General features: G+C 39.8%; 1 protein-coding gene across 2 annotated transcripts in view; it reads left to right on the top strand.

The window, feature by feature from the left end:
* STAG1 (STAG1 cohesin complex component) overlaps positions 1-27,920 on the top strand; it is a 208,640-nt gene that overhangs the window by 137,360 nt on the left and 43,360 nt on the right. For both annotated transcript variants that reach the window (XM_074911915.1, XM_074911914.1), the window contains exons 12-20: positions 4,195-4,274; positions 9,751-9,858; positions 12,096-12,210; positions 14,434-14,551; positions 15,655-15,758; positions 18,689-18,781; positions 18,907-18,996; positions 19,185-19,388; positions 24,355-24,425. In XM_074911915.1, the coding sequence (XP_074768016.1) occupies positions 4,195-4,274; positions 9,751-9,858; positions 12,096-12,210; positions 14,434-14,551; positions 15,655-15,758; positions 18,689-18,781; positions 18,907-18,996; positions 19,185-19,388; positions 24,355-24,425 (983 nt within the window). The remainder of the gene's footprint in view (positions 1-4,194; positions 4,275-9,750; positions 9,859-12,095; positions 12,211-14,433; positions 14,552-15,654; positions 15,759-18,688; positions 18,782-18,906; positions 18,997-19,184; positions 19,389-24,354; positions 24,426-27,920) is intronic.

Genomic DNA, 27,920 nt, shown 5'->3' with positions numbered 1-27,920 from the left:
TCATTGCTTCTGTTTGGATGCTCTGCGAAGAAAGCTTTCAGGCGCTGTCACCACATCGGTTAGCACCCTTTACCATCGCTTTTGTGTTCTGGAGAACACACAACAGTGGTAAAGGCTACGCCCCAAGGAAAGACTGATTTCATTTATTTTAGTTTGTCATGATTGTAATGCTGATGCAGAATTCTCTTTAGAAAAGAAGTGGAGATTTAAATACTTGTAAATAACTACTGTGCATGAGACTTAAGCTTCTCACTGTAGACTTTACACTGCTTCACTGCTTTTGTCTGTCACTATTAACTCCTCCAGTTTGATCTAGGAAAGCACAAAATACAGAAAACTTGTCATATCTTCCCTTTATGAAACGATTCATAAAAACATAATGGTAGTCAGCCTTTTACCACATTCACTTGAGATGGAGAAAAAAGATGCTTAAACTGCTGTAAAGTCTAGATGTTAAGGAAGGCTTTTTGTCCAAAATTATAGTTATATAATAGAACAGACACTTTATTAATCATCTCCTTCATTTGAGATTTTTAAGGGTAGATTAAATAAATATCTGCCAGAATGAACTAGGTATAGTTGACTTTAAAGTAGGAGATGAAACGAGATCATTTTGTGAGATCACTTGAGGGCCTGTATTCTTCTAATTTTATAAAGTCATTTTCTGGAACTATTGCAGTAAAGACAAAATTTCCTCTCATAAAAGGGTACCTGACAAACAGGTTCAGACCTCAGTCTACTTCTGTAATGCCTCTGTAAGTCTGGTTTGCTTATCATCCCCGGACAACCAGAAGTACTAGTTAATTATCCAGAAAAATTAACCCTCCAACTCTGCTGCTTTTCTTGTTCTGTCTGTGCAGACTTACAGATTTGTTTATATTTGCTCCTTCTTTAATTCTATTTATTTCAGAATAGGCCACTAAAATTCTTATGGTCTCTATATCTGCTTCTCTTTACTAGAAAATGTGCTGGATGCTTCTCTTCTAGCTTCCTGTAATTTGTAAGAGAAAATGCTGCTTTGATTCTGAACCTGTCTCATCGACCAGCAAAACTTTTCAAGACCATTGGAGGCACTTTGAGAAATAGTTACTCAGTAATATACTTCAAAAAAACTACAAGAACATGAAACCTCTAAATATTTCCTCCTGGCTTTTTCACAGTATAGACTGTTTTCTTTGTTAGAAGAAGCTAGGTTAGCATGTGTGTTGCTTCTTAGTTTAGAATGGCACAAGGAATTTTCATTTCTGTCAAAAAGATTCAGATAAAAGGGAATCCTGTTAGGAATCCTCATCTTCTGTTCCATTAAAGCTGTTTTTACTACAGAAGCCTCTATCATTATGGAATAAGTTAGATGAGCCTAGATAACAGATCTGTTTAACATGATGATTTATCAGTTTCAGTTTCCAGCCACATCAAGAGAACAAAAAGCTGGCAATGCCCAAATGTCTGCACTTGGATTTACAGCTGTGCTGACAGGGATGCAGCCTTTGGCACCAGGATGGAGCAAAGTTTCAAATTAATGCTTTTTGAATCTGTAATACATTACTTAAATGCCTTGCCACCACAAACTCTGCCACCACCCCCTGTAAAATAATTGACCTAAATGCCATTCTCAGTTCCATGGCTGCTTATTTGTATTTCCTCATCAGACTTGAATCGACCTGCACAGTTCAGCTGGTATTCAGTTCAATCCATCCAAACTGTCAAGAGAAATCTCTCTAGAGATCTTCTAGCTGTTTAAAGTATAAATTAATTTGATCCAGAATGACTTGTACTGGGGTGTTAATATTTCACCACCTTCCAGATAGCTGTGACGAGGATCCGATAATGTCACTTCTCCAAAGGAAAGATCTGTGTTCTTTCTGGTGTTTGTGTTTCTAGGAGTAGGTGATATGCTAGAAAATAAGCTTTGTCAAAAAAAATTTTGTCCATCAAAGAGGAGACTTTTGTTTTCCATCAAGAAGTCCTGTCTGATTAGCTGAAACTGTATGGAAAAGGTGTGAATTAGGTCTTTTGCAGTCAGTGCCAAAGTCAAGACACCAGCAGATTTAGCTGCAGCCATTTAATTCTTGTCCCTTCTCCCTTGTTCCCTATCCCTTTGCAGGAGAGTGCTCCCTCCCTGGCCTGAGGCAAAAGGAGATAGATTTGCTCTTCAGCCAGCCTTGTTCACAGCCTAATACATAATTGCAAACTGATCTTGATAGACAGTGCACATTAATATTTCAAGTTATAAATACAGGCCTATTCCTATTCTACTGCTGTACAGTGGTGCAGGAACTTTCTGTCAAAGCATGTTGAGCACCTGGGGTTTGTCGCTTGCTAAACCACAGAAGTTACACCTTCCAGAGGCATTAGGTGTTCAGGTCTTACTTTAAAGGATTTTGGTGCCTGACTGGCAGGTGCCATCACACATAGATCCTGGCACCAAAGCAGAAAATAAGAAATGATGCATCCACACTGTTTATTTTAAACCCAGTGTTTCTGGGAAAAATTGAGAGAACAGTCTTTTTGGGTAAAAAAACATTGTTGTGTTAGTTGGCTTCGAAGTCCAGAAGAACTCCAGATTCAGAGAGTAGCTCTTGCTCTGAAGGCTGGAGAGAAGGTCCCTTCCCTTCCGGGCTTTTTTAGAGAAGCAGAAGGAGTTTTATACTTGTGTGCTTACTCCTTCATGTGCAGTTAGTTCCCTCCCTGTGGTATCCTGGGGGTCAGGATACACTTCGAGGGAGTATATGAAATTCCACTGAAATTTTTAAGATCAATATATCTGGCTGTTCTTTCTCTTGATGTTGTTATTAGTTGTTCCTTAGCCAGGACCTTAGGAAAAATTGACAGCAATATTTTTGTCTTATCCATACACAGGATTTCCTGTTTGTAAAGTTATTTCACTGTTTGAGTCTCTTCATGAGCTTCTCACACTCTCTAAAACTGTCTAGACACAACAGTTAAATGCATCATATTTCCCAGGAACTTAATGGTGAATTGATAGAGGTGCACTCAGTCATAGTGACACAGAGTATCTCTACATACCTGGTTTTGTTGAGAGGCAACACTTGAGACAGCCACAATGAATTCTTTACATACTGTTCCTGGATTTCAATATTGAAATAAGCATCAGTTGCTTGATACTCACCTCCAGCCTTTATATGCCTGGAATAGTAAAGAAAAGAGATGAACACCTTTATTTTGTCCTGATTTGTTCTTGGTGACTTTCACTGTTGTTTCCTAACACTTCCCTTGTTTCTTTTCCAGTCCCTGACTTCTATTTTTTCACATCCCAAAATGTCATATAGTATCTAGTCCTTCCTGAAGGAGGTCAAGCCAGAGAAATCAAGTTTTATTTTCAGATGGCCCAATTTCTTTTCATTAACTTGATCAGTCAAGCAAAGAACATGAAGACATATTGCATTTTTATGGATGGATAGAAATTCTCCCCAGATAGGGAGGACAACATACACTAATCTCATCTATTTTTGGTTGCCAGTTAGCAAACTGAAACTAAGGAGAAAGAAACCCTTAGGACACTTCATATAACTACAGGGTCCTTAGAAGTTATAAAGTCATCACATTCAATTGGAAAGTGGTGTGTGTGTCTCCACGAGAAAGAGTATAGGAAAATAAAAAAGCAAACCACAGAATTTTCCACTTTTCTGTGGAAGGTCTGTAGTGTAATTCTTGAGATCAGCTTCAAACCTTAAGAAGGTAGCCAGGTATAAAGGCCACAACTTTACAGGCAATATGCAGATGCATATATTCAGGTGTGATTTTCTTCACAGTATTTCCAAATACGCATATTGCTCTAAAATGATTTCTTTCCGAGGGGATGAAGCAGGGCAATTTTTCCACAGTCATCCAACCCAAGTATATTCCTTTTCAGGAAAAAACTGTTAAATAAGACCAGTCCACAACAGTTCTTCAACTCCAATTTCTGCTTGCTTGTCTCCTGGAAAACACACAAGGATGAGGACTGTTTGTTAAACACTTGTTCTCATGCCTGTGTACTCGCTATTGTTCCATTGTGCATATAGTACACAGCTTCCTGAGATGTACATTAAATGGTTGAATAATATTAAAGGGTTTTCATGTGTCTAGCTGAAAGATCTTTCTCCCCAAGAGTATTTTGTAATCTATACAGTTCTTCATCTGATAGCTGTTTGTGTGTTTCTGTTTTGTCACTGTAATAAAATTCCTTTCCAGGATCGCATTGTATCAATGACGCTCGATAAAGAATATGATGTCGCTGTGGAAGCCATTCGATTAGTCACACTAATACTTCAGTGAGTATTTTTCAAAACCATTATAATCCCCTTGAATCTTACCTAAACCAGTAATATTTGACTTGATTTCTTTGTTTGTGTAATGAAGCGAATCTGTTACTTAACAATTAGTATGAAGTTGAACTAAATATGTAATAATATGGTTATGAAGCTAAAATAAGATATTCGATTTCATGGAAATACAATAGGCAAAGTAAAAATGTAATGATGTATTTAGACTATTAGTGCATCCGTTGTTGTGGAAGGATACCAAAGGGCATTTATAGCTTTTGCAAGGGCGAAATGATTGTCCTCCCCAAAACAAGTATCTGTAGGTTACGTTTGCTAAAATAACTCTAACAGTGACTGAGCAAAGGTCCGGTGTAAGGAAATTTGATTACCTGACGCAGCTGAAGAGTCGTCTGGTAAATAAGCTGACAGGGAAAACATGCTAGCTTCAACCTCCTTGTTGGGGGTATGTGGAGGTGGCAGTGGTAGCTTGTAAATTTAGATGTTTGGCCATGCAGAAGGAGATGCTTCCAGGCCCCCAACTTTTTCTTAGAGATGCAGTGGCTTCCCTGAGGCAAAGATCCAGTCCAGAGATCATCCCACATGCTGGCTGTTTGAACCAGCCTGTCCACAGCAGCCTCACGAGTATGCTGTTGGAGGAGCACTGCTAAGCTTTTACTATCTATTTCTTAAAACCTGTGTTAAAATCTGTTTTACAAACATGCCTAGAATTTCTGCATCATACTTTGTACCTAGTGGCTCTACTATGAAGATGTTTTTGGACATGCAGAATTCAGATGAAAAATTGGACTAACTTCTCCTCTTAGTAAAGAAGTCTTGACTTAAATTTTTCTATTTACGGGTCACTTTGCTTTACAGATATTAGACTTGTAATACTAAGAAGAAAGGAAATCTTTTATCTACCGTTATATTTTTAAAGGAAATATAACAAATATGATCACAAATGAGACGTAGAACACATCTATTCCCTATATTATTAGCGACATTTGGGAACACAGTAAGATTTTAGTCAGAAATTATCCAGTACACTTTTTTTTTACCCCCCCTGCCCTGTTTTCTCTTTGGTTGCATGATGAAAACAGAGTTAGATGCATTTAGCACCAGAAAAATATGGGTCATGTTGAACAGCACAGGGCAGTATTCTGGCAGGTAGGAACTCCAAAAAGATGTGATGAACAATCATCATGGGGAATGACTGTGTTGGTTTAGGCCCTGCTGGGACCAGAGACCACGTTGCCGTTGCCCCTCCCCCACCCTCAGCCGGTCAGGCTGGCAGTGAGGCACAAACCCTGGGTTAAAATAAGAAGAAATTTAATACAACAGTGTGATAAACAATCTGAACAACAACAGTAGCAATGATAACAACAATAAACAGTAATAGCAGTAAACAAGACAGAGAAATACCACAGTGGTTACAGACAGCTCACTTGCGATGCTCCCCGCTACCAAAGCCACAAAGGAAAAAGTTCCCGCGCTCCTGCGCTGAACCTGACATCAGCATGGTGTGAATAACCCGCCTGGAGATCCCTTCCCACTCTCTGCTGGGGAAACTTAACCCTATCCTAACTGAATCAAGACATAATCCACTCCTTTATTCTATACCATCTGCGCCATGTCCAGCTGCCATTTAGCAGTCAGCAATAACAAAATAATAATTAACAAAGGCACAGCATAATTCACGGCATGTTCTCACCCAGAATCAAGTCCCTCTGTGGTACATCGGACCTCTCCATTGTCCTGCATCACCCACCAGGTACACCCAGGTTCTTGGGCAAAAGCAATCCCATGGATGGGTTTGCCTTTGCCTTTGCCTGGCGCAGGACTAAACCAGACCATTTTTCCTGATATATTCCTCATGCGCACCACAGGGACTTTATCCCCATTTACAGCATGTGGAGGTTTTGACTGAGCCGGCCCAGCTCGACTGGCAGACCCTCTTGTGTTGACTAGCCAGGTGGCCTTTGCTAGATGCATGTTCCAGTCTTTGAAGGTCCCACCTCCCAGTGCTTTCAGTGTGGTTTTTAACAGTCCATTGTAGCGCTCGATCTTCCCAGAGGCTGGTGCGTGGTAGGGGATGTGGTAGAGGAAAAACCACAGGGTGCCTCGTGGTGTGTGCCTTCTGCTGCCTTTCTCTTGGGTGGGGAAATGTTTACTTCTAATGGCTGAGACATCGGCCCGTGCAGGTGCAATGTAGGACATGTCCTCTTCCATTTTCTGGACCCTCTGAGACAGTTCCTCCACAGCTGAGACCCAGGAATGCTGAGATGAAGGGAGATTTCCCTCATATTGCCAGAGCTTGCCACCCACTCCATCCACTGTCAGAGTGTGGGTGTCTGCCCACCAGGACACTATTGCCAATGCTTTCGAGTGTGCTTCTGGTGCGCTCTTCAGGAACTTTCGCCACATCAGGTGTGTGCAAGGGGCCTGATCTGGGTCCATGGGTGACTGCTCATCATTCAGGTCACCATAGATCATCTCAAACACAGCCAGTTCCCTGAGGTTCTGGATGCCTTTCTCAATGTTGGTCCATTTGCCTAGCTGACACAGGATATCATCCTTGTAGGGGTGCCTCTCCCTTACGCTGAACAGGAGTCGCTTCCAAAGGCTGAGGATTTGAGCCTGCTTCCCTATTTCCCTATCAGTGCCAGCATCCTTGGCCAAAGATCCCAGCTGCTCGGCCTCTCTCCCCTCCATCTCAAAAGCACTGGCTCCATTGTCCCAGCATCGGAGCAGCCAGGCGCAAATCTGCTCGCCTCCCAGCGGCCAAAATCTCTCCGCATATCTCGCAGCTCAGTTGGGGATAGAGATCGGACGATCACCTCTGGCCCTTCCTCTTGTTCCCATCCTGTTCCCGTGATGGGCCTGGCTCATCCCCATCCCTCACTCTGCGAACAGACTTTCTGGTATATTTTGTTTTCTGTATCGGGGCGACTGATACCGGCACTGGCTGGCTCTCTGGCTCAGCTGCTGTGCCAGTGGAGGTGACTGATAGGGGCTCTGCCTGTCCCCCCGGCCCAGCTGCCGTACCAGTAAGTTCATTCTCGGATCCTGCAGGCCTTTCTCCCACTTGAGGGCAGTGGGTGGTATTAAAGAGGACATGGTAGGCACGAGCAAGTCCCCAACCCATTGCAGCGATTTGTGTCTCCTGGGTTTTGACAGCTTGGTAACACACCCTTTCTAAGCACTCCACAAGTTTATCAGGGCTCTGCATTTGTTCGGGAGTGAAGTTCCAAAGCATTGGAGGTGCCCACCGACTCAGGCCTTTGCCCGTCTTTTCCCACACCCCTTGCCACTCACTATTATCTGACCTCGGGGCAGGTTTCCGGGTGCTGCTATTGTTAGAGAAGTGCCACATGGCCAAAACCGAAATCAGGCAGACATTCAGAAAACATTGTGCCACAATCACACTGGCCTGCAGGCTCCAAGGATAATTGAAACTCTCAAAAATCAAGAGGATCTCTTCCCCTGGCTCACCCATAGAGGGGGTGAGACCCCTAACAAAAGCCCAGGCAGCAAACAGGTACCGGCCCACCCCCACACAGCAATACCAACACATTATAAGCAGTCAATAGCCAGTATGACAAAACAATCCCCTTTATACATTTTCCACCGACAACAAACACCAGCACTGGGAACACACAGTGGATATAAGGAATAATCTAGCCCCACCACGCAAGCAAGTGGCCCAGCATTGCAAACATTTCTTTCAAACAGTACAAATACAAACAGAAAAATTACACCCAACAGATTGCTCTAACACACTCTGGTCAGGGTCTGTCCCTTTTTGATTCTTATTTCAACCCTCTTGTGCCCCACGTTGGTGCGCCAAAAAGGCTGTGTTGGTTTAGGCCCTGCCGGGACCAAAGACCACGTTGCCATTGCCCCTCTCCCACCCTCAGACACAAGTAGGGCACAAACCCCGGGTTAAAATAAGAAGAAATGTAATACAACAGTGTAATAAGCAATCTGAATAACAACAGTAGCAATGATAACAACAGTAAACAGTAATAACAGTAAACAAGACCAAAGATATACAGAGAAATACCGCAATGGTTACAGACAGCTCACTCACGATGCTCCCCATCACCAAAGCCACAAAGAAAAAAAGTTCCCGCGCTCCCGCGCTGGACCTGACATCAGCATGGTATTAATAACGCACCTGGAGATCCCTTCCCCCTCTCTGCTGGGGAAACTTAACCCTATCCTAGCTGAACCAGGACAATGACCAATTAAAAGTTATTTGTAGTAGGAAGCCACATGATGTATAGGGTGCTGATACACAAATGTTTCTGATGAATGCTGACTGAACAAGGAGGGAAGTAATATTCCTGTATGTTACAGTGGTGATACTTTGATTATTGTTGGTGGAATATAATTGTCACATGGCTCATAGCATTGTTGCAGGAATACTACTGAAACAGAGAATTTTTTCTGAGTTTCAGAAAATACACACACACATCCTGAGCTCAGAAACAGCAGAAGCCCCAACTATGTCATTTACTCAAGACAAGGGTAAAAGGTGGCTTATTCTTGTCAATAAATAATGACAGAAAATAAACTTTTCATCATCTTTCATCCGGCACAGCTGGTTACAATCAGACTCAGTTTCTTGATGTTTAAAATTAAGTTTAAATCTAGTCAGCACAATAACTACAGTAAAAGTGTTGGACAATTTATTGTGTGTTCATTTGATTGGTGGATGCACAGCGCTAGTTCTGTGTCCCCACTTCATAGCATAATCTGGTTTAGTTTTCTGCTGCCCACATCCCGTGCATTTCTGTGCCCCATTGCTGAGGCAGTTTTGTCCACCTTGCCTGGACCTTTCAGCAGCTGGAACTGGGAATATTCCTTCCTGCTTACCAGGCCATCAGAGAGGCACCTCCTGCCCTGCAGTGCACAGAAGCACATAGACTGTCACATGAAAAGACTTAACTCTGGAGAATAGAGAAGGCCAGGAGGCTGAAGTAGGTTTTTCCAGTCCCAGATTTGAATACTTTAAAAATTCAAAGCTTTGAAAGCAGACGGACATTGCTATAGAAGTAAATAAGGTTAAGAAAGCAATTGCATTTTCCTCATGTAACATTCTTGGGTTTTAGTTTAACAATGTTTGGTAATGAGTGTTTGGCATCTTGCAATATGTGCATTGCAGTTAGTATAATGGTCTAAGAATTTAAACAGGGCAGGATTTGTAAGCAGTGATGACATTTTTTTCACAATATTATTTTTATATACATATATATTGATAAAACTGGGAGAAGAAAATCAGACAGACTTTCAGTTTTACAGACCCTTTAAATGTTTCTGTATTTGGAAATTGAACCAAAGATCCTTGAAGTCAGTGTTCAGCCAGTTAGGATTTTGTATAAAGGAAATCAATCTTGTAGCTGTCAGAAGTCAGTCAGGGGAGGTGAGAGGATTGAAATGAAACATTTGTTTTAGTTCAGGTGTTACTTTCTGACTCTTTCAGTGGAAGCGAAGAAGCTCTGTCAAATGAAGACTGTGAGAATGTTTATCACTTGGTGTATTCAGCACACCGGCCTGTTGCAGTAGCAGCTGGAGAATTCCTTCACAAAAAGTAAGTTATTGGTTGCTGTGGAATAAGACCAGTTTTGTGAATGCTTTCTGGTAGAGGTAAGATCAAAAGGCAAAGAAGCAAGAGTGAAATATCCCAATATAGCAAATCAGGTATTTAATTTAAAACAGAGGCTTGTTCTCTTGTTTAAATTCAAGACCTAAAGATTTGAAGAAAGTGAATTTACATTTTTCTTGCTCTAGAATTCAGATCAATTTTCCCAGCTTCTCAAGGGCTAAATACATAGACTGCATAAACCTCTGAAGCTGGTTTAAATCCTGAAGCTTTTTCTGAATCACTGTTGTGGTAATATATATATATAGGGCGTGTACATGCCTGATGGTGTTCTAGTCATCATTTTTACAGTTTCAGATTAGTTTATTTCAGAATTGTGAACCTGAGAGGTTTTTAGTAGTAATGCATGTAGTGTTTAAGAAATTTGATTCCAAATTCACTGACTTACCCTAAAAATGCATTACACCGTGGTTGCATCTTTCATGTACCCACTATGCCAAAAGAAATGAGCTAGCTTTTCCATGGATGTGAATCATACCACATCAGTAACTATGACCAGGACATTGCCACATCATCACAGTTAACCTTTTCATTTAGGGTTTGCAGTTAAAAGTCTTTTAGCAGTGATTTTATTTTTTCCCCTCATGGGATCTGACATTAACGTTCTTTAATATATTTATAGAGTATTCATATCGGAACTCAGGTTATCTAATTTTTCATGCCAAGATACACAGTAGAAAAAATTACATGAAAACATCAGTTTTCCTGTGCCAGTGTTCTAACTTACTCTGTTTTATCAGTGATTTAGAAGTCCACATTGTAGTTGTAAGCTTCCGTTAGTGGATTTCTGGAATTCCATCTTTGTGATTAGGCGTTATTTGTTTTAAGGAATTAATTTACAAAATTCAGTTACATTTAGTCTCCTGCATGACGTTTTACAAGCTATAGGAAAGAGTTAGGTTCTTTTTAAAGATATATACTGACATGTCTTTGTTAATCATCATGTGACAAAATAATTTTGAAAAATGCCTTGAAGGTAAATGAAGACATATCTGCACCTTAGTGCACTTAACGTAAAGACAAAACTTTATCCTAACTTTTCTTTACAATGAGATACTATGCTGCATTCTATAAATGTCTCTCAAGGTAAACAGCACTGAGAGAAGGTTGTCCCATTCCTAACACTCATTTTTTCTTGGTATCTGCTAACACGTAAAAGCTGGTGCTCCATTTTAAATAACTTAGAACCTGCTTGAGGAGTTTGAGGTGGGATTTTTTTTTGCCTAATTTTATACATTTAAATAGCACTTTCTGTGTCATCAGGCTTTCTCTCTGTTGTTAGACTAGAAAAGCAAATAATAGAGAGGATCACTGGCTCAATCCTGCGGTAGATGTTTTAAGATACTTCTGCACCTGCAGAGGTGCTCATTTCTTACCTATTAAGATAGGCGGGGGGGGAAAAGGTGATGTCTTTAACTAAAATATGTTAGTCTGTAATTCATCCCTCTCTTTTCAATGAACTACAATAGTGAAATCAGAATACTGTGCTTCACCTTTGTAATTTGCTTTGTGACTGCAGTTTCAACTGTAAAAGCAAGGAACTTTGTCGTGTCGTGTAGGCACAGCTGAGATCTTTTTAAGCTCGCAAATTTGAGCATTGAGAGTAGTTTGGAATTAGCCATGCATCAGGGAACTCAATGCAGAATGTATAGCTAACCTGAAAAAAAACCCAAATAATTGAGTGGTAACTTGCTTTATCCTTTATGCTGCTACCGGTACCTGAGATTGGTTGTTTAATGGAGTGTCAGGTTTGTTTATACCATATTCCAGTCAGTGTGACCATAGTGAAGATACAACCGTAGTTCTTAAGGCACTAGTGGAATAAGTGGTACCACCATTGTAAGACCGGGTAAGTTAAAAATGCAAAACTGTACAAATTATGCAAACACATGAAACGGTGCAAAATCCTTCAATATAAATATGTTTTGGAGAGCTTTTTCCTCTGTGAAATTCTTCCAGCCCTGTGAACTTGAAGACTCTGAAGATAAATTCATCTCTTCAGACAGGCAGAGGTCATGCCCTCTTTCCTCTGAAAGAGATAGCTTGAGATGCTTTCACTGTATTATGTGCACAAATCTACTATATCAAGAATGAATGCTCATCATATTATTGCAGAAATGAGATTTGTTTTGATAAACATGATAGCTCCTTTTGCTTATTTTTAGACTGTTCAGCAGACATGATCCCCAAGCTGAAGAGGCTCTAGCAAAGAGGAGGGGGCGAAATAGTCCAAATGGAAACCTTATTAGAATGTTGGTTCTTTTCTTTCTTGAAAGTGAGGTAAAAAAAATCATTTTTAACCTTTTCATGTTTAATAAAACCTGGAACGTAAGTAGTGATTTATCAACCTACAGTTACAAGTTGTCTTTCTTTTCCTTTTTTTCATCATTTCAGAAATTTTGTATGCCCTTTACTCTGCCTGCCATTTCCTTGTCTATCAAGGAAATTCAACTTTAAGATCTTGCTCATGGTTTATTTTACTCTTGCATGTCCCCACTGTACTCAGTACTGCATTGCTGGTAGTATGATGGCTACCAGGATTCATTGCTACATAGAAATGTAACTGGTTCTTTTTTTTAAGATAACCATGTAAGGAGTATACCTCTGGAGTTACTCTTTATGAAGTAAAACCATTCAAACCAGAAAGGAAGAAATATTACATAATATCTCAAATTATTATTAGAATCAGAGAATAATACAGAGTGGAAAGAACCTAAGGGGCATTAGCTCAAAGCAGGGTCATCTGTGAGATTAGATGAGATTGTTTGGGACTTTATGCAGTTGCATCTTAAAGAAGTCAGAGATGGAGACTACAAGCATCCATATGATGACATAAGTGTTTGATGAACACATTCAGGATGCAGTTGTGCCCATAGTTTATAGCTATAGAGATAGCATATATGGGAAGTTTTATGGTAGACATACTAATAGTAATTCAGGTGGGGAATGGCAGTGGAGTGGAGGAAAACTTGAGAAGATAAACTATCAGGTACAGGATGCTTTGAAGATAGAGGGGGAAAGGTTTAAAAATTACACGTTTGATTTGGTAATAAAGAGGTGGCAAAGGAAGGAATGACAGAAATGTCTCTCTGCAGAAGGGAAGGTAATTTATGTAAAAAGCAAAAGGAAAGGTATTGCAATCAGGTATTTTAATTGTTATGAAGCCTTGAACAAGCGACTTGACTGTGAGAATGAAAAGTAACACAACCAGAGATGCTGAGAAGAAGGGATAATAACGTTTAGGTACACTGTTAATGTTAGCATTTTTTAGAAACGCCTTATAAACGTACAAGTCTGGATGAAATGTCACTACATCTGTGATCCTTCAATCTACTATCTGAATGTATTTTTAGTTCCATCTTCTTAAAAACTTAGATTGTGATAGATCATTCTATTTTCCAGTGCAAATACCTTAAAACAGTGTGTGTGATTGGGAGTTACCTAGCATTAAGCTTGTCTATCCTGAGGAGAAAAGATACTCACCTTTGCTCCCAAAGCCACGATCAGCGAAGTGCCTTCCCGTGCAAGCCATGTGGTGCTCCCTGAGATCGCTTCTCTATCAGGACCAGTTTTTGCTGTTGATGTTTTTGGGAGAGTTGTTAGAAACAAAGTAGAATATTATGACTCCCATTTTATTAGAGGATTGGGAGTTTCCATCTACAGTAGGACTAGAAGATGCAAGCACTGCAATCTGTGAGGGTGCATTCAGAAGAGGGAAGAGGTAAACCAGTGAGAAGCATCAGTAAGCTCTGTGACACATGACATTTTACCCAAATGTGTCAAACAGAAGAGTAGGTAAATGTACTGACACCTCCTTCCATACACTCTTAAATGTTTTCCAGGTAAGCAATCAGGCACACATCTGGCAAGCAAATCAGAACTGCATATTGTGCTTGTTACTTTTTGATAGTGGTTAAATATCAGTTTATAAAACAGTAGAAGCCTATGGATTATTTTTATCACATTACAACAGTTGTGTTAATTCACATAAAAACATTTTTTACATTTAAGGTTAGTGTTAATTCTGTACCCCCTGAAATAGGGTTACAGAAACAGGGTTTCTGCTACTGTTTTCTGAGCATGTAGCAGCATGTAGAAGCATGTAGGAAGAGTTAATGCCTGTTCAAAACAAATATATTATAACTCTCCTTTAGTCTCATGTCTCACCATCTCTCCTTTTCGTAATGCAGTAAGAAAGTGAGGAAAGGTAAGGTTATGGCTTGTAGGTCAAAACTCCAAGAAAAATTTTTCATGAACAAGCTGCTTTATGGAAAAAAAGCTCAATTTGATTTTATTGCATTTTCTATTAAAACATCTCCCCATTTTCGTGCTGTCAGTTGTATCATTCAGTTAGAAGAAGACCTTCCAGAGGTAGTTTCAAACTGAATTTTCTTTCCAACTAATGTAAGAGCACATGCCCAATACACTCTCCATGGTTGTGAAAGTTGACGAACTGCTGCTTGTACCAGAACGCTATACTGATGGTTGATTTGGGTTTTCTAGTTGCATGAACATGCAGCCTATTTGGTGGACAGTTTGTGGGAGAGCTCACAAGAACTGTTGAAAGACTGGGAATGTATGACAGAATTGCTCTTGGAGGAACCAGTCCAAGGAGAAGAAGGTATTTGTTTAACCTCTATACTTTATTGATATTGCACAATACTGCTAATTATTCCTTAAAAAGATGTTTCACTGTGGGTGATAGAGGTATTTATATTGTAGTTTGTTAGAAAGTGTATTTGAAGAAGATTTTAGTTTAATCCATTTTTAATGCACTTTGCTTCATAAGCAGCATTTTTGTACTCTTGTTTTTCATCTTGTGAAGTCTGCTGTTCTGTGGTTCCCTAATATTAAAGTCTGAATGTTTAAATAACTACTGTATACATGAACATTTCAGTAAATTAAATAGCTCATACAGTTTTAAACTAACAAGCACTTCAGGTGATGTTAATTAAATATGGGCTTTTCTAGATGATGTTAAAACCTAATGAATTCTTAAGGGGAAAAAATAAGGGGATTCTTTCACCATTAGTTTTGAATCTCCTTTTGCTAATAATAGATCTGTTTGCACAAGGTAGGCAAGGGAGGTTGGTGGCAAAGAGTCCCTAATGGTAATGAGTGTCATTCAAGGTCCTTTATAATCCTTCAGCATTCTCCCGCTCCAGGGACCTTCGCAGGGGTTAGCTGGTTGAAAAACAATGTATTCTTACTGCTTCCTAACATGACATTCTCATGATCTCAGTGTTTCAAAATCTGACGTTTTGTCATCCAGATTGTGGTATTTATATGGTAATTTCCTTAGGAAATCAGGCACTTTGGTTCTTTGTTTCTTCTAAGACTAGTGGGCTTTGGTCCTCTAGATATGTGGCCAGAAGTACTTCGCAAACAACAGAAATAATACTTCCTGACGGTATTTCCATTTTATGTGGAAGTGACAATGATCAGTCAGTTGCTCTCTGTCCTCCATGACACACTTTGTTTTGTAGATCTTTGTTATATTTCCCTTCATACATCCTTTTTCCACACTACTTTTCTCTGGACTTCTTCCAGTTCTGCCACATCCATTTTGAGATGATGTGAATGGTAATTCACAGAGCAAGCAAGAAAGCCCTTCGCTTATAACTGGGACAAAATGATGTTGTGTCAGTTGTTCTCTATTCCCTGTGTTTTACAACTGCATTCAGAGATTTGTAACTGATGTTACTTGTTCTTTTCCCTCCATAGCAATGTCTGACCGGCAGGAGAGTGCTCTTATTGAGTTGATGGTGTGTACAATCAGACAAGCTGCTGAAGCACATCCTCCAGTAGGCAGAGGCACTGGCAAGAGAGTAAGTGGCACTGCAGTGGGTAGCTCAGACCTCTGTGTGTTCCTATAGTAATATACAATATTTGTTTACAATGCCACATTTTGATGCTTTTAAATTAGTTTTTTTTTTTGTAATTGCTGTTTCCTGTTTCCTGTTAACTTTTTTGAAGAAAAACAGTAGAAATTATATTTCTGGGCATGTTTGGGTTTTGTTTGATTTTGGGTTTTGGTTTACCAAGTTAAGTAACATAAATTTACAGCATGAAAATAGTTTTTTTATTATTTTTTAGATGTTCTTTTTGTCATACCCCTGGCTTACATTCTACACACACCTACAGCCCTTAATGTTAAATCTAGATTAGAATTGCAAGTGTAGAGCTCAGGAGCAGAACAAGATTACCTCTGTCTTCCATAGAAAGAAACATGCTGCTAATATGGATGTAAAATCTGCAGAAAAAGCCAACAGTGTCTTCATCATGAGAATAGTTAAGCACTTGAACAGAAGATGAGAGTTTGTGCAGTTTGCATCCTTGGCAATTTTCGAGACCTGACTGGACAAAGCCCTGAGCACCCCGGTCTGAACCCTGAGCTGGCTCTACTTTGAACAGGAGGGGTGGGACTGGGACCCGTCTGAATGTATCTGTGGTTTTAAGTATCCATCCTCTTTGGCTTCTTCCACTGAATTCCCTAAACTTTTAAGAATTTGACATTCTGGCCATTTTGCAATCTAGCTGCCTCTTTCATTTATTTCATAGTGACTGTTTGGGAATCAGTGGAAGTCCATTCCTAAGACTAGGCAAGCACTTTTAAGCATTTCAGTATAAGTCTCAAGGTCAGGGTGATCAACAGGCTTTCAACTGTATTTTCCATAAGTAAAGCATCCATGTTCCAAAAAAGTCTCAGCTTCCCAAACGTATTTCCCTGATTTTTGGTAGTCTCCCTCTTATTTAGGTTAGATTAAAATGAAAAAAAACCCCATGTGAACATTTAGTACTTCTGTTGGGTTCTGTTCTGAATAATTCTAACTAGTTTATTAAAGAAAGCTTTATTAAGTAAAAAATTTAATTAAGTAAAAAAACTTTTAATTTAAGACTTAATGAAGGTGAAAACTGGAGATAGACAGCATTCTTTATTGCTAAACTAAATGTGGTTACTTAGTTTTTTAATTTTTATGTGCCAAAAGCAGATTAGCCTCATGTCCAGAAACACCATTCAAGAAAAAGATCCACGAATCCATCAGTTTAAGCGTGCTTTATGTACCTTAATTTACAAAGCATATTCTAAGAAATTCCTAATTTATTAGAACATTTCAGAGGTGAGGGAGGAATCTATGAACACACTCAAATTTACACAAGTATGTATTATCCTGTGTTACCAAAACTGTTGCAGGCACAACTTAACGGTGTTTTGTCTCTAGCTGCAAACCCTTCTAGCAGACAAAGCAACCTTTAAATTTAACAAAAATTCCGTGTTTGTATTTTCTGTTTGGAGCACCAACTAATGTAACTATTAGTTTTTTAGGTATTTTTTTCTGTCTCAAGAGATCTACAGTTCACTTGAGTTCACCGAGTTGCTTAGTCTTAGATTTTTCAATGTATTTCTTCAAAGCTAAAGAAAACACTTCAGTAAAATAAACTTTACCTTCTGAAGGGTGATTGAAAGAGCCTCAAGATCATCCCAGGGACTCAGATTTATTCATAGCACCACTGAAGAGCAATATTTGGTCACCAGAATATGCCTGGGTGGTTAGGGGGTGGGTTCGGTTTGCCTTCTGATGAGCTAGCCGCGTCTGCTGGCACGGGCAGCGCTGCACTGAGGCGGCACAGGAACTGCGGCTGCTGCTGTGCGTACCCAGCTGCCTGCCATGTACTGTGGAAGTGGTTCCTTACCCTCGTTACAAACCTGTTCCCCTTCGCTCCCATGGTTGTTTCGGATTCCTGCTGACACTATAGGCTACCTGTCATACAAGCACGTGTTTTGTTTCCAGCTGTTCCTCCTCCCTTACAGAGAGATGTAGGTATGACATTTAGCTTTTGCTTCTTTTCAGTTAGATCATGAGTTGTGGGATGGTAACTGCAGGGATCTCTGACTTGTCAGGAGAGGTTTGTCATGTTCTCATGATCTCGCTAGCATATTCTCTGAGTTGAAATGGGAGCAGATTTCTAATTATGCACTCACCTTCTTGTGAAATAGTTTATTCTTTGACTTCAGCTTCTAACCCTTATTGTGCAGTCTGGCAGCTTTGCTATACATAAATCATTAGCTAACTTGAGTATTTTATTATCATTATTTGTTTTCAAAAGTATTCTCTCCTTTTCTGAAGCCAAGAAGCCAGATCTAAGCTTTTATGGAGCATGCTGTTTTGATTATTGTCTCTCTTTTAACTGGTTCAAGGTGGTTTTGCTATGACAGCATTAGTAGCTTCAGTATATCTGTCAGTGAAATTTGTAAATGAGTTCTGTGAATTTGGATGTAGGTTCTCACTGAGAATTACATTACAGTTTAGAGATGAGGCTATGAGTCTGCTAATGAAAATCACTGTTACAGTGTGGTTTGGTTTTGGTTTTCTTAATTATACTTCAGTTTGCCCTGAGGTCTTACATTAACACTTTGTTTAATGTGTGAAAGCCAGTGCTCAGTTTGCTTGGAAGCAATAGCAAAACTTCCACTGACTTGGGTTATATTTGAATTTCAATCCTAAAAAAATGTTGACGTGTTGAGACAATATCATGCTGGATGATATATTTTCCTTTTCAATCACGGCTTCTTAGGACACATGGTCCTCCCATGTAATCACTCTTCAGTCCAAATGTGTTTGAGTTTTTTATTCTCTCCTCTTTTGATTTATTAAAAATACATTTGCATGGATTTTTGTTTGTATTACAAACTTTAGAAAAATTAATAAATGCTATATGCATTGTATTTACTTTAGTTATTTTTGCTCACATGCAGGTCTTGACAGCAAAAGAAAGAAAAACTCAGATAGATGACAGAAATAAATTGACTGAGCATTTCATTATTGCACTTCCTATGTTGCTATCAAAGGTACATTTTTCAACAAAATATATCTCTTACTGGTATTTACAACTGTCTTTAAACTTTTTCATTCTGTAGTGTAGGTTTTTATTTTTACTTCACTATTTTTTTGTTTTGTTTCAATGATGTTCTAGTATTCTGCCGATGCCGAGAAGGTTGCAAATCTCCTGCAAATCCCTCAATATTTTGATCTGGAAATCTATAGTACGGGCAGAATGGAAAAGGTATAGTACATTGGGCAAGAAGTCTGACTGCTTTCCAGTGTCTAGTTATTATTCTAGTCACGCACTACTGTTCCTTCATTCAGCATATGAGTAATCTAACCTTGATTTGGTGTATTCTTTGAATAGCTGCTTCTTTGAGTTTCATTGTTGAGGTAAGGTGAAAGCTGAACTTCTTTTCTGATCTACAGCATCTGGATGCCTTACTGAAACAGATCAAGTTTGTTGTGGAAAAGCATGTGGAATCAGATGTTCTCGAAGCCTGCAGCAAAACCTACAGCATACTCTGCAGTGAAGAATATACAATCCAGAACAGAGTTGACATAGCCCACAGTCAACTTATTGATGAATTTGTGGATCGATTCAACCATTCTGTAGAAGATCTGCTGCAGGAGGTTTGTTTTCTTAACATGAATTTAGTTAGACTACCTAAAAATGCTGTGATAAACTGCAGAAAAACATTCTTGCTGATTCATGAAATTATCCATCTAAAGATGTGGTGCAGCAGCAACTATTTTTTAATTATTTGGAGCTGTTTTTCCATGTAGAAAGTCCATTGGGCTAGCCATTAAGCCTGCAAAGCATTGGTGCTGTAAAACAAAGACCATGGAACAATCCTGCTCCTGAAAATTTAGTCTAGTATTTAAACAGTCCACATAAGAAATTAAATGGATGAATGCGTGAAAGCTGATGAAAAATGCAGAGAAAGGTGCATTTACATTAATGCTTGTGGTGATTCCAGTAGTCCCAAATGGATATGCAGGCAGCAGAATCAAGATCAGATTATGTCTGGAATGGAAGAGAAGACTTAGTAAAATATTTATAATGGCATATTGAAAGAGCTCTGAAAAGAATGAAATTAAAAATACAGGTCTAAAACCTAGAGGTACCTGGGATTTACTTGTAAGAATTTATCCTTCAAAATATATAAGACAGCATACATTAAATAAGAATAGAAACCTTACTCATATTTTCTTGCTTTACATCAATTTATCTTTGTGTAGCACTACTTAATTTGTTGTAATTCTCATGCTTTTTAAACATAACTTAAGGTCTGCACAGATCTTTTTCCTCGCTACTTCTAGTCATGCACTGCACTGTGGCAAACACATTTAATTTTTGATGTACATTTATAGAAAGTTAAGCTACAGTTTCTATTCTAGAATTACATATTAAAATAAGCTTTTTTCTATCTTTAAGTAATATGCCACATACAGGCATACTGTTGTATGCCTTGTCACACTGCAGAGTAAATAAAAATTTTTCTGCTGCTGTAGGAATGTACATGAGTGAAAAAAGCAGTGCACGCAGGAAGCAGGCACTCCTCAGCCCAGAGGAGTTTGTGCGCCACTGTACATTCTTTGGTGGAATACATTTACTTTGCTCTCTACCTGTCTGACATTTTATATTTCCTAGAAACTTCTGTGCAGAACCTGAAAAGACATTCCAGAATTTTTGTTACATCTCTGCCCATCTGTGTGTGGCAAGGGAATCATTTCATCTAATGCCACATCACATATCTTATCCGTTTCTTTTAATAGCCATGGATTTTGTACCTCACCTCTGGCCGATAGGACCAAAAACTCTGAGACAGAAACTTTGGGAGAATCTGTTGCTGACTTGGGTAGCAAAAAGGGCTAAAGCTGGACTGCCAGCACAAAGATCCAGCTTCAGAATCAGCCAAATTCTCCACAGCAGATGCCCAGCAACTGATCACCATAGCGGCCTTCGCTCTTTCCATTGGTACCCACTGACAGAGGTTTAGGAACTCTGGTGAGGTCCTCACATTCTTCGCTACCCACACATCCAGGGTTCAGCCTGGCTCCATATGCAGGGACAAATCTACGTTGCTTCTCCAAACCTGGCTCTGGGAGAATCTTCAGTTTATGTCTCCACAGTCAAGCTCAGATCAGCAAAAAGCATCTCAGTCACAGTCTTGTCTCAAGGTGGAGGAAAGTACCTATGGGTTTTTTCAAGAATCAGACCAAGAAGCAAATGGAATCCCATTATTAATGTATTTATACCATCTTGTAAGACATTATGAAAACGTCTACTTTCAGCTTTTTCTCATAGTTTTATTTTGGAACTTCTCCAAAGCAAATGCCATGTTTGTTCTCTCTTCGTGTAACAAACAGAAATTAGGTCTGTCTGAGGACATGTAGCTTTTCTGGAAGAGCCCCCTTGAAGTTTCCACACTGTTCAGCTGTATAGCCATTAATCATTCATGGATCCATTCAAGGATTCAGAGGTGACATTCTGTTGCCTGGATGTTTCACCCAAGAAAAGATTCACTCACCATTTTATTAAGTATATCTGAGACACCTGCAGATAATTTTTTCAACCATAATCCCAAATTCATTTAGCAAATATAGGAACACTTAGAATCCTCCTGCTGTACAGCAGCTGATCTTTCTCTGACTTAGCCATTCTCTTCCGCATAGCAGCTTTGAAGAGGAGTCGAGACAGGAACTAGTCCTCTAGTTCTGTCAGCTCCTTTTCTGTCATCCACATACCTTTCTGGAAGCCAACAGTCCAGTTACAGTTGAGTTTGGTTTACTGTAGCATCAGTCCTCTTGTTCTTGGATTCTCTGATCTGAGGAGATCCGGTGCCGTCCTTCCCTTTGCTACCTCGCAGTCCCTAGCTGCATATTTTTCAGAAGCCTTTCTTAGAGAGTCCTCTTCCACAGGCAGTGTGGTCTCTGGGCCTCAAAGAACCACATTCCAACACTACAAGCAGTAAAGATGAAAGGAGATTGGAAATCTGCCTCTCTTCCACCCCCAGCCCACATCTCAGATCAGTTATGCCAGCATTTAGGTCCAGCTGTTTTAGACTAGGGATACATGAATGTTAAGACAATTCGGAAAACGCACTCCATATTTTAGGTACACCAAATGGGTCTGCAGTCCTGTCCTCACTGTTTCTGACACTACTTGGAAAGGTCCTTCTGGTCTCACTGTTTACCCAGAGGGAATCACAGAATGGTTTGGGTTGAAGGGACCTTAAACACTCTCTAGTCCCACACCCCTGCCATGGGCAGGGACACCTTCCACTAGCCCAGGTTGCCCAAAGCCCCGTCCAACCTGGCCTTGAACCCTGCCAGGGATGGGGCAACCACAGCTTCTCTGGGCAACCTGTGCCAGTGTCTCACCACCCTCACTGGGAAGAATTTCTTCTTTATATCTAACCTAAATCTACCCTCTGTCAGTTTAAAACTGTTACCCTCAATCCCATCCCTACAAGCCCTGGTCAGGAGTCCCCCCACACCTTTCCTGTAGCCCCTTTTAGTCCTGGGAGGCCGCTCTAAGGTCTCCCCAGAGCCTTCTCTTCTCCAGCTGAACCCCCCAACTCACTCAGCCTGTCTTCAAAGGGGGTGCTTCAGCCCCCTGAGCATCCTTGTGGCCTCCTCTGGCCCCGCTCAAGCAGGTCCGTGTCCTTCTGCTGTTGGTGCCCCCAGAGCTGGACACAGCACTGCAGGGGGGTCTCACAAGACCAGAGTAGAGTGGGAGAATCCCCCCCTCGCCCTGCTGCCCACACTGCTCTGGATGCAGCCCAGGACACGGTTGGCTTTCTGGGCTGTGAGCACACATTGCTGGCTCACAGTCAGTTTTCTATCCACTGATACCCCCAAGTCCTTCTCCTTGGGGCTGCTCTCCATCCACTCTTCGCCCAGCCTGGATTTGTGTTTGGGATTGCCCCAAGCCATGTGCAGGACCCTGCACTTGGCCTTGTTGAACTTCTTTCATGTTTTAATGAACATCTCATTGGAAGCAATGAGATGATGGGGTTCATAAATTACTTTCTACCAGTCTTCTCAGGAGAAATGAACTACGGGAGAAAATAATCATTACAAATCAGGAAGCCAGGAACTGCTTATTCCCACTCCATTTCACTTCTCTTTGCAGGCAGCTTCCCTTTGAGCAGTACTCCAGTGCAAAAAATCTTGAAGGATGCACTGACTCTGCTGAGCAGAGAACAAGGACTGGGCTCACGAAGGAATATGGGCCAGTAATACCAAAATACTTCTGATGTGTCCCCTTCCTTTACCCAGCTTGAGAAGGAGTAGAGAAATCCAAGCAAGAGCTTATGATCTTCGTGTATATCCACTTGCAGAGAGAAGGATGAGGATTTCAGAGAAAAGCTGTGTCTGCAAGTCATACAAGAAATGAAGAATTAAGAGATTTAGATCCGTAAGGAAAAGGGAGTGCCAAAGTCAGACATGTGACATAGAAACAGATGTGGAGACAAATCCAAGACAAAAGTAGGAGAAAGCAGGAAAGAGCGCAGCGGTAGCAAGGATTTAAAGTTTTGGCGTTTGTGATATTCTTTGCTGGGTGATACTTGGTAGAATATTTAATTTTAATATGTCTATATCATCATTTTAAAGAGATATTACATTCAAAAATATGCATACTTGTACCCAAACAAGTATCCCATTGCTTTATGGCTTTCCACTAGGTTGATAACAAGAGAAACATTGACTGGCAGTTGCATCTGAAGGCAGGGAAGTTGCTTAGTTTGTTAGGCATTTAGATGGGAAAAAAAAATCAAAATGAAATGGAGAATTGTTTTAAGTGGTATTCCTGTGTTAGGAAGTTGCTGGAAAAATTAAGATTTGGAAGTACCTTATTTCCACTTGTTTCACTAAGAGAATTTGCTGCTCAGTTTGCATAAAATATTAGGATAATGATATTTTTAAATGACAGAAAGAAAAAAAAATAAATTTAAATGGTGTTGATTGAGTTGTGCAGTATTTATTCTTGGACTGTTGTTTCCCCAGATTTGTAAGATCTAAATTATAAAAACCCAAACCCTTCCATCCAGTTCGGAATGTATGTCAGTCTGTGCACATAATGTGATTGTTATGCATTATGGTGTGTAACACAATGAACAGCAATGAAAGATATGAAAAGAGGAATTTTCCCACTGATCACTATAAAAAAAATCTTGCCGTTGACATCTGTAGGTTTCTGGTGTAGAGCAAGGCAAGCATTTGGCTTTATTCATGTAGCATGTTCATGTATTTTTGTACCTGATGTTTAAAGCTGATGGTTCAGTCCTTTTTGTAAAATAAGGTAGAACTCGGATTTTGTTCTTGGAAATTATTTCTACTGCTAGAGGATAGTGATTTGATATTAACATGGTCATACTGCTGTATATTGTCAGATGATCTTACTTTTTTTCCTAGTGCTATGTGGTGGTCACTTAAATATTATTATGGAATCTAGGTAAAAGTCACTGGAAAATTTGGAGTCGGTTTAGATGTCAGCGTGAACCCTCAAAGAAATCTCCTTCTCCCGTGCGGTAACTCAGTACTCTGCTGGATTGCTGAACTTTCTTAATGGATTTCCTTTCATTTTCAGGGAGAAGAAGCTGATGATGATGATATATACAATGTGCTCTCCACATTAAAGAGGTTAACCTCTTTTCACAAGTAGGTGTTTTTTTTCCCCTCAAAAATTTACAGTTAATTTTTTCATTTCAATGAGTATCAGTTGATGCCTGTTGTTAAGAAATGAGAAAATATATGGCCTGAAATATGAAATAGAGATTAACAAATGATTAGTGGTATTTGTCAGTATAACTGCTTGGATTAATCTGGGTCCTTCCTTAGTTAGTGCCATTACTTTTACAGATTTGATTTGCAAGTGGCATACCTTGCATTAAATGCTTTTACACCTATGAGTATCTTAGTAAAAGTCATACTCCCCTGCATGACAGTCAATGCACAAGGGACACTTCTCATCTCTGGCACCAGTGGATGCAGGCCAGTTCTGTGCTTTGAGCCTCAGTTTAGGAGAGCCCTGGAGGAAGTTGTTTCTCAATGCCTTTGAGGTATTTCTCCTCAAAATTATAGAAATAAGTGGTAGTAATAATAGTAATAATTAATAGTTTGTGGTGAGAGTCCAGAAGGTGCGTTCTCTTCCTGTAGAAATGCCAGGGATAATTTCTAGTTGAATTGTTGACAAAGTCTGACTGCGTGGATTGCACAGAAACTCCTTCACTAAGCAGAAACCAGCTCCCTGGAACCAGGCAGCAGCTTTTCGGGGTCCTGCTGCTCTCACATCTATGGGCACTCTCATAACTTGTAAAGCAACCTGAAAAATTTCACTTGAACTGTGAATTTTGGAGCATAACCATAAAGACCTAATCTTCCCCTCCTGTCAACTAGGAAGTAATTGTTCCTGGTCAGCATGTAAAAAAGATCCATATGCAGGTGACTGAGAGCCACAAATCATTTCTTCCTTAGCACAAGATGTGAGAGGACATTGCTTCTGACACCTCTTTTTATACAAATTGGTTTTAGTGATTTCATTTCTCTCTTCTTTATTTGCTTAGTCTTCACTTATCCTGAATTTTGCATTGGATCATTGTATGAAATGGTTCTGAAATACCTACTCTTTGTTTCCATTCAACGAGAGTCCCACAGAGATCATTAAATCGTTACTAATTTCCGTAGTGCTGCAGGCTGACACATGTGCAAATTAGGTTTTCAGTCTCCCTAGTAACACTGTGGAGCCACTTCTGTCTTTCCTGAGAGGACTGGTGAAAGCTGTAGTTCCCGTCCAAGAAAGCAGCACAAATCTTAAGGCTTTTCTGAGAGTCTCCCCTATATATTTTTTTCCTTTAAGATTCCAAATCTCTAGAGAGTTAATTCAGACTGTAAAGCAAGCTTTGTAGAATAACACACAAATTGGGGTTGGGGACATCTACCTTCACCTTCAAAAAATAGGAGAGAGAAAAGAAAACTGAAGAGCTGAGGAGCAGCTGTGTATCATTTCTCAACTGATCTGTTATTTATGATTATAGCTCGGTGGGAATTTCTGATTAATATCTGCTTGCATATAAAGAAGTAATGAAATCTTTTCATTACTCTACAGAATGTTACGTCTGATGTGATTTCTTTATGAGAGGAAACAATTGTACTATCCAAGACAGAATTTTTGCCAAACCTTTAGCTATGAGGTTGGGGTCTTCAAATCAAAACTCACATCAAGTGTTCGCATCTCAAAGAATAGTGACTGTGGTCTGATACTGTCATTGCCTATCACCAGCTGGGAGCCAAAATAAATGAAATCCACGGAAGAAGTTGAAATTGCAGGCTAACAACTGGTGCCTTTTAGGTCTTCTAAAAGTGCACAGATAGAGTAGTTGCTGAGGCTTTGAAAAGAAACAAGTCTTTCTCCCAGCGAGAGAAACTCCACTGTACCTTATCTGTGCTTGTGTTTCCTTGATAGTTGCTGCTTCTTCATATTTTAGGAAAAAGAAGCCCGGCAAGGTGGAAAAAAACATGGTAAGGGATTATCAGAAAAGCCTTCCAGACCAAAAAGCTTCTATATTGAGATTTTCCCAAGCTTAAGCTAATCCTCTTTCTGAGAGGATCATGGTAACAAAAGACTCACAGCACACCTTTTAATTCATGTCTTTTCATCAGACAAGGATATCAGTACTCCAATACAAAAGAATTCATCGTTACACTGTTTCCGTCCAAGTTTTCAGAATACAATAATAAATTTTCTTGAGGCCTTCTAAATAGAACACCTGGAGTATATACTTGCAGTTCTTTTTTTTTTTTTTTTTTTACCAGGGTCTCACTGATTCTTATAGCATTTTTTCTGTCCTTAAGTACATAGAGACAATTTTCCTATACTAACTCCAGTCCAATTCATCTGAGCTTTCACACATAACAAATCCGTGCTGTAACAGTTTGTATGCTGCAAAATATCAGCATTTCTTTCAATGGCAGACACATTAATCTCAAGCATCACCTCCATTACTCTGGATGTGCCTTTTGATGCTGTCTTGTATATAGAACATTGATTCACATTTAGAAATCAGGATTGTTGGTGTCACTGTCTAGTAGTCCTCAAATATGATACGGAATTCCTTCCTGCCTCCACACTGACTTCATAAGCCTGCAGTGGCTATAGTAACTCTCCAGACATGCATCATATTTTTATCCGTATAAGCATGATCAGTCAGGACACATCCCAGATAGGTACATTCATGGTCAGACCAGCAGACCTTCTCTTCTTGTTATAAAAACCCTTTGCCTAACCTTTTTTCCAGTAGCTGACCTGTACATCCTTCAGGCTAAATTATTTAGTTTATTATATCCAGAAGTAGAAGAAATTATGATAAATGAAACCTCAGAAGAGAAATCGGACTATCTAGCATAGCTGTTAAAAGCCCAAGGTACAGTTTCTCTCTCTTTGTGCCTCTAAAAAGAGAAGCAGTTTTGTGGGTAGAGAGATCACCTCTTTGAAAACTAAATTTTCTAAGCTGCTTGTTGACATGCTTTTAGAAACATTGTGGAACTGGTACCTTTACTTCATCTGACTCCTTTCTGGCAGAAGTGTGCCCCAGCAAAACATGTTATCTATAGGGATGGAAAGAAACCTTTGATGAAATGTTGGAGCCTGTTTTCTGTAATCCATGAAGACTCTCTGACATGGAATGGTCTAAGGGAAAACTCTGTGTTGTGTGAATTTTCATTCTAGGAGCCTCTTTATCAATCTGAACCTCTGTGAAGAATTGTATTGAATCCAAGGTACCTTTATAACATTTTGATTGCTAAGTATTTCAAAAGAGACAAAGGTGTACCAGAATATCCCTAAATTTAATGTGAAGGCTCTTCTTTAAGGAAGTTTATCTCGAAAAACCCTATGCAACTTATATATAATTAGAATTTTTCAGCTTTGGAAGCTGAAAAGCTCTTTCTGAGCTGTTAGGGCAGGCTCAGAGCGAAGAGCTCAGGTGCCCCCAGCTGTCAGGGCAGTGGGGCATGCCCCTGTGATGGCTGCCTGACACAGAGGGCTCTCACATGAAAAGGCAGAAATGAGACAGTTTTTCCTTTCATATTCTCTGTAGGATAATCTATGCTGATATCTGCCTCTGCACACCAAGGAGATTTTACTGCTTTAATTAC

The sequence above is a fragment of the Athene noctua genome, chromosome 8 (genome assembly GCF_965140245.1).
Source record: "Athene noctua chromosome 8, bAthNoc1.hap1.1, whole genome shotgun sequence".
Taxonomy (NCBI): domain Eukaryota; kingdom Metazoa; phylum Chordata; class Aves; order Strigiformes; family Strigidae; genus Athene; species Athene noctua.
This window is presented reverse-complemented; position numbering and strand designations above follow the sequence as displayed.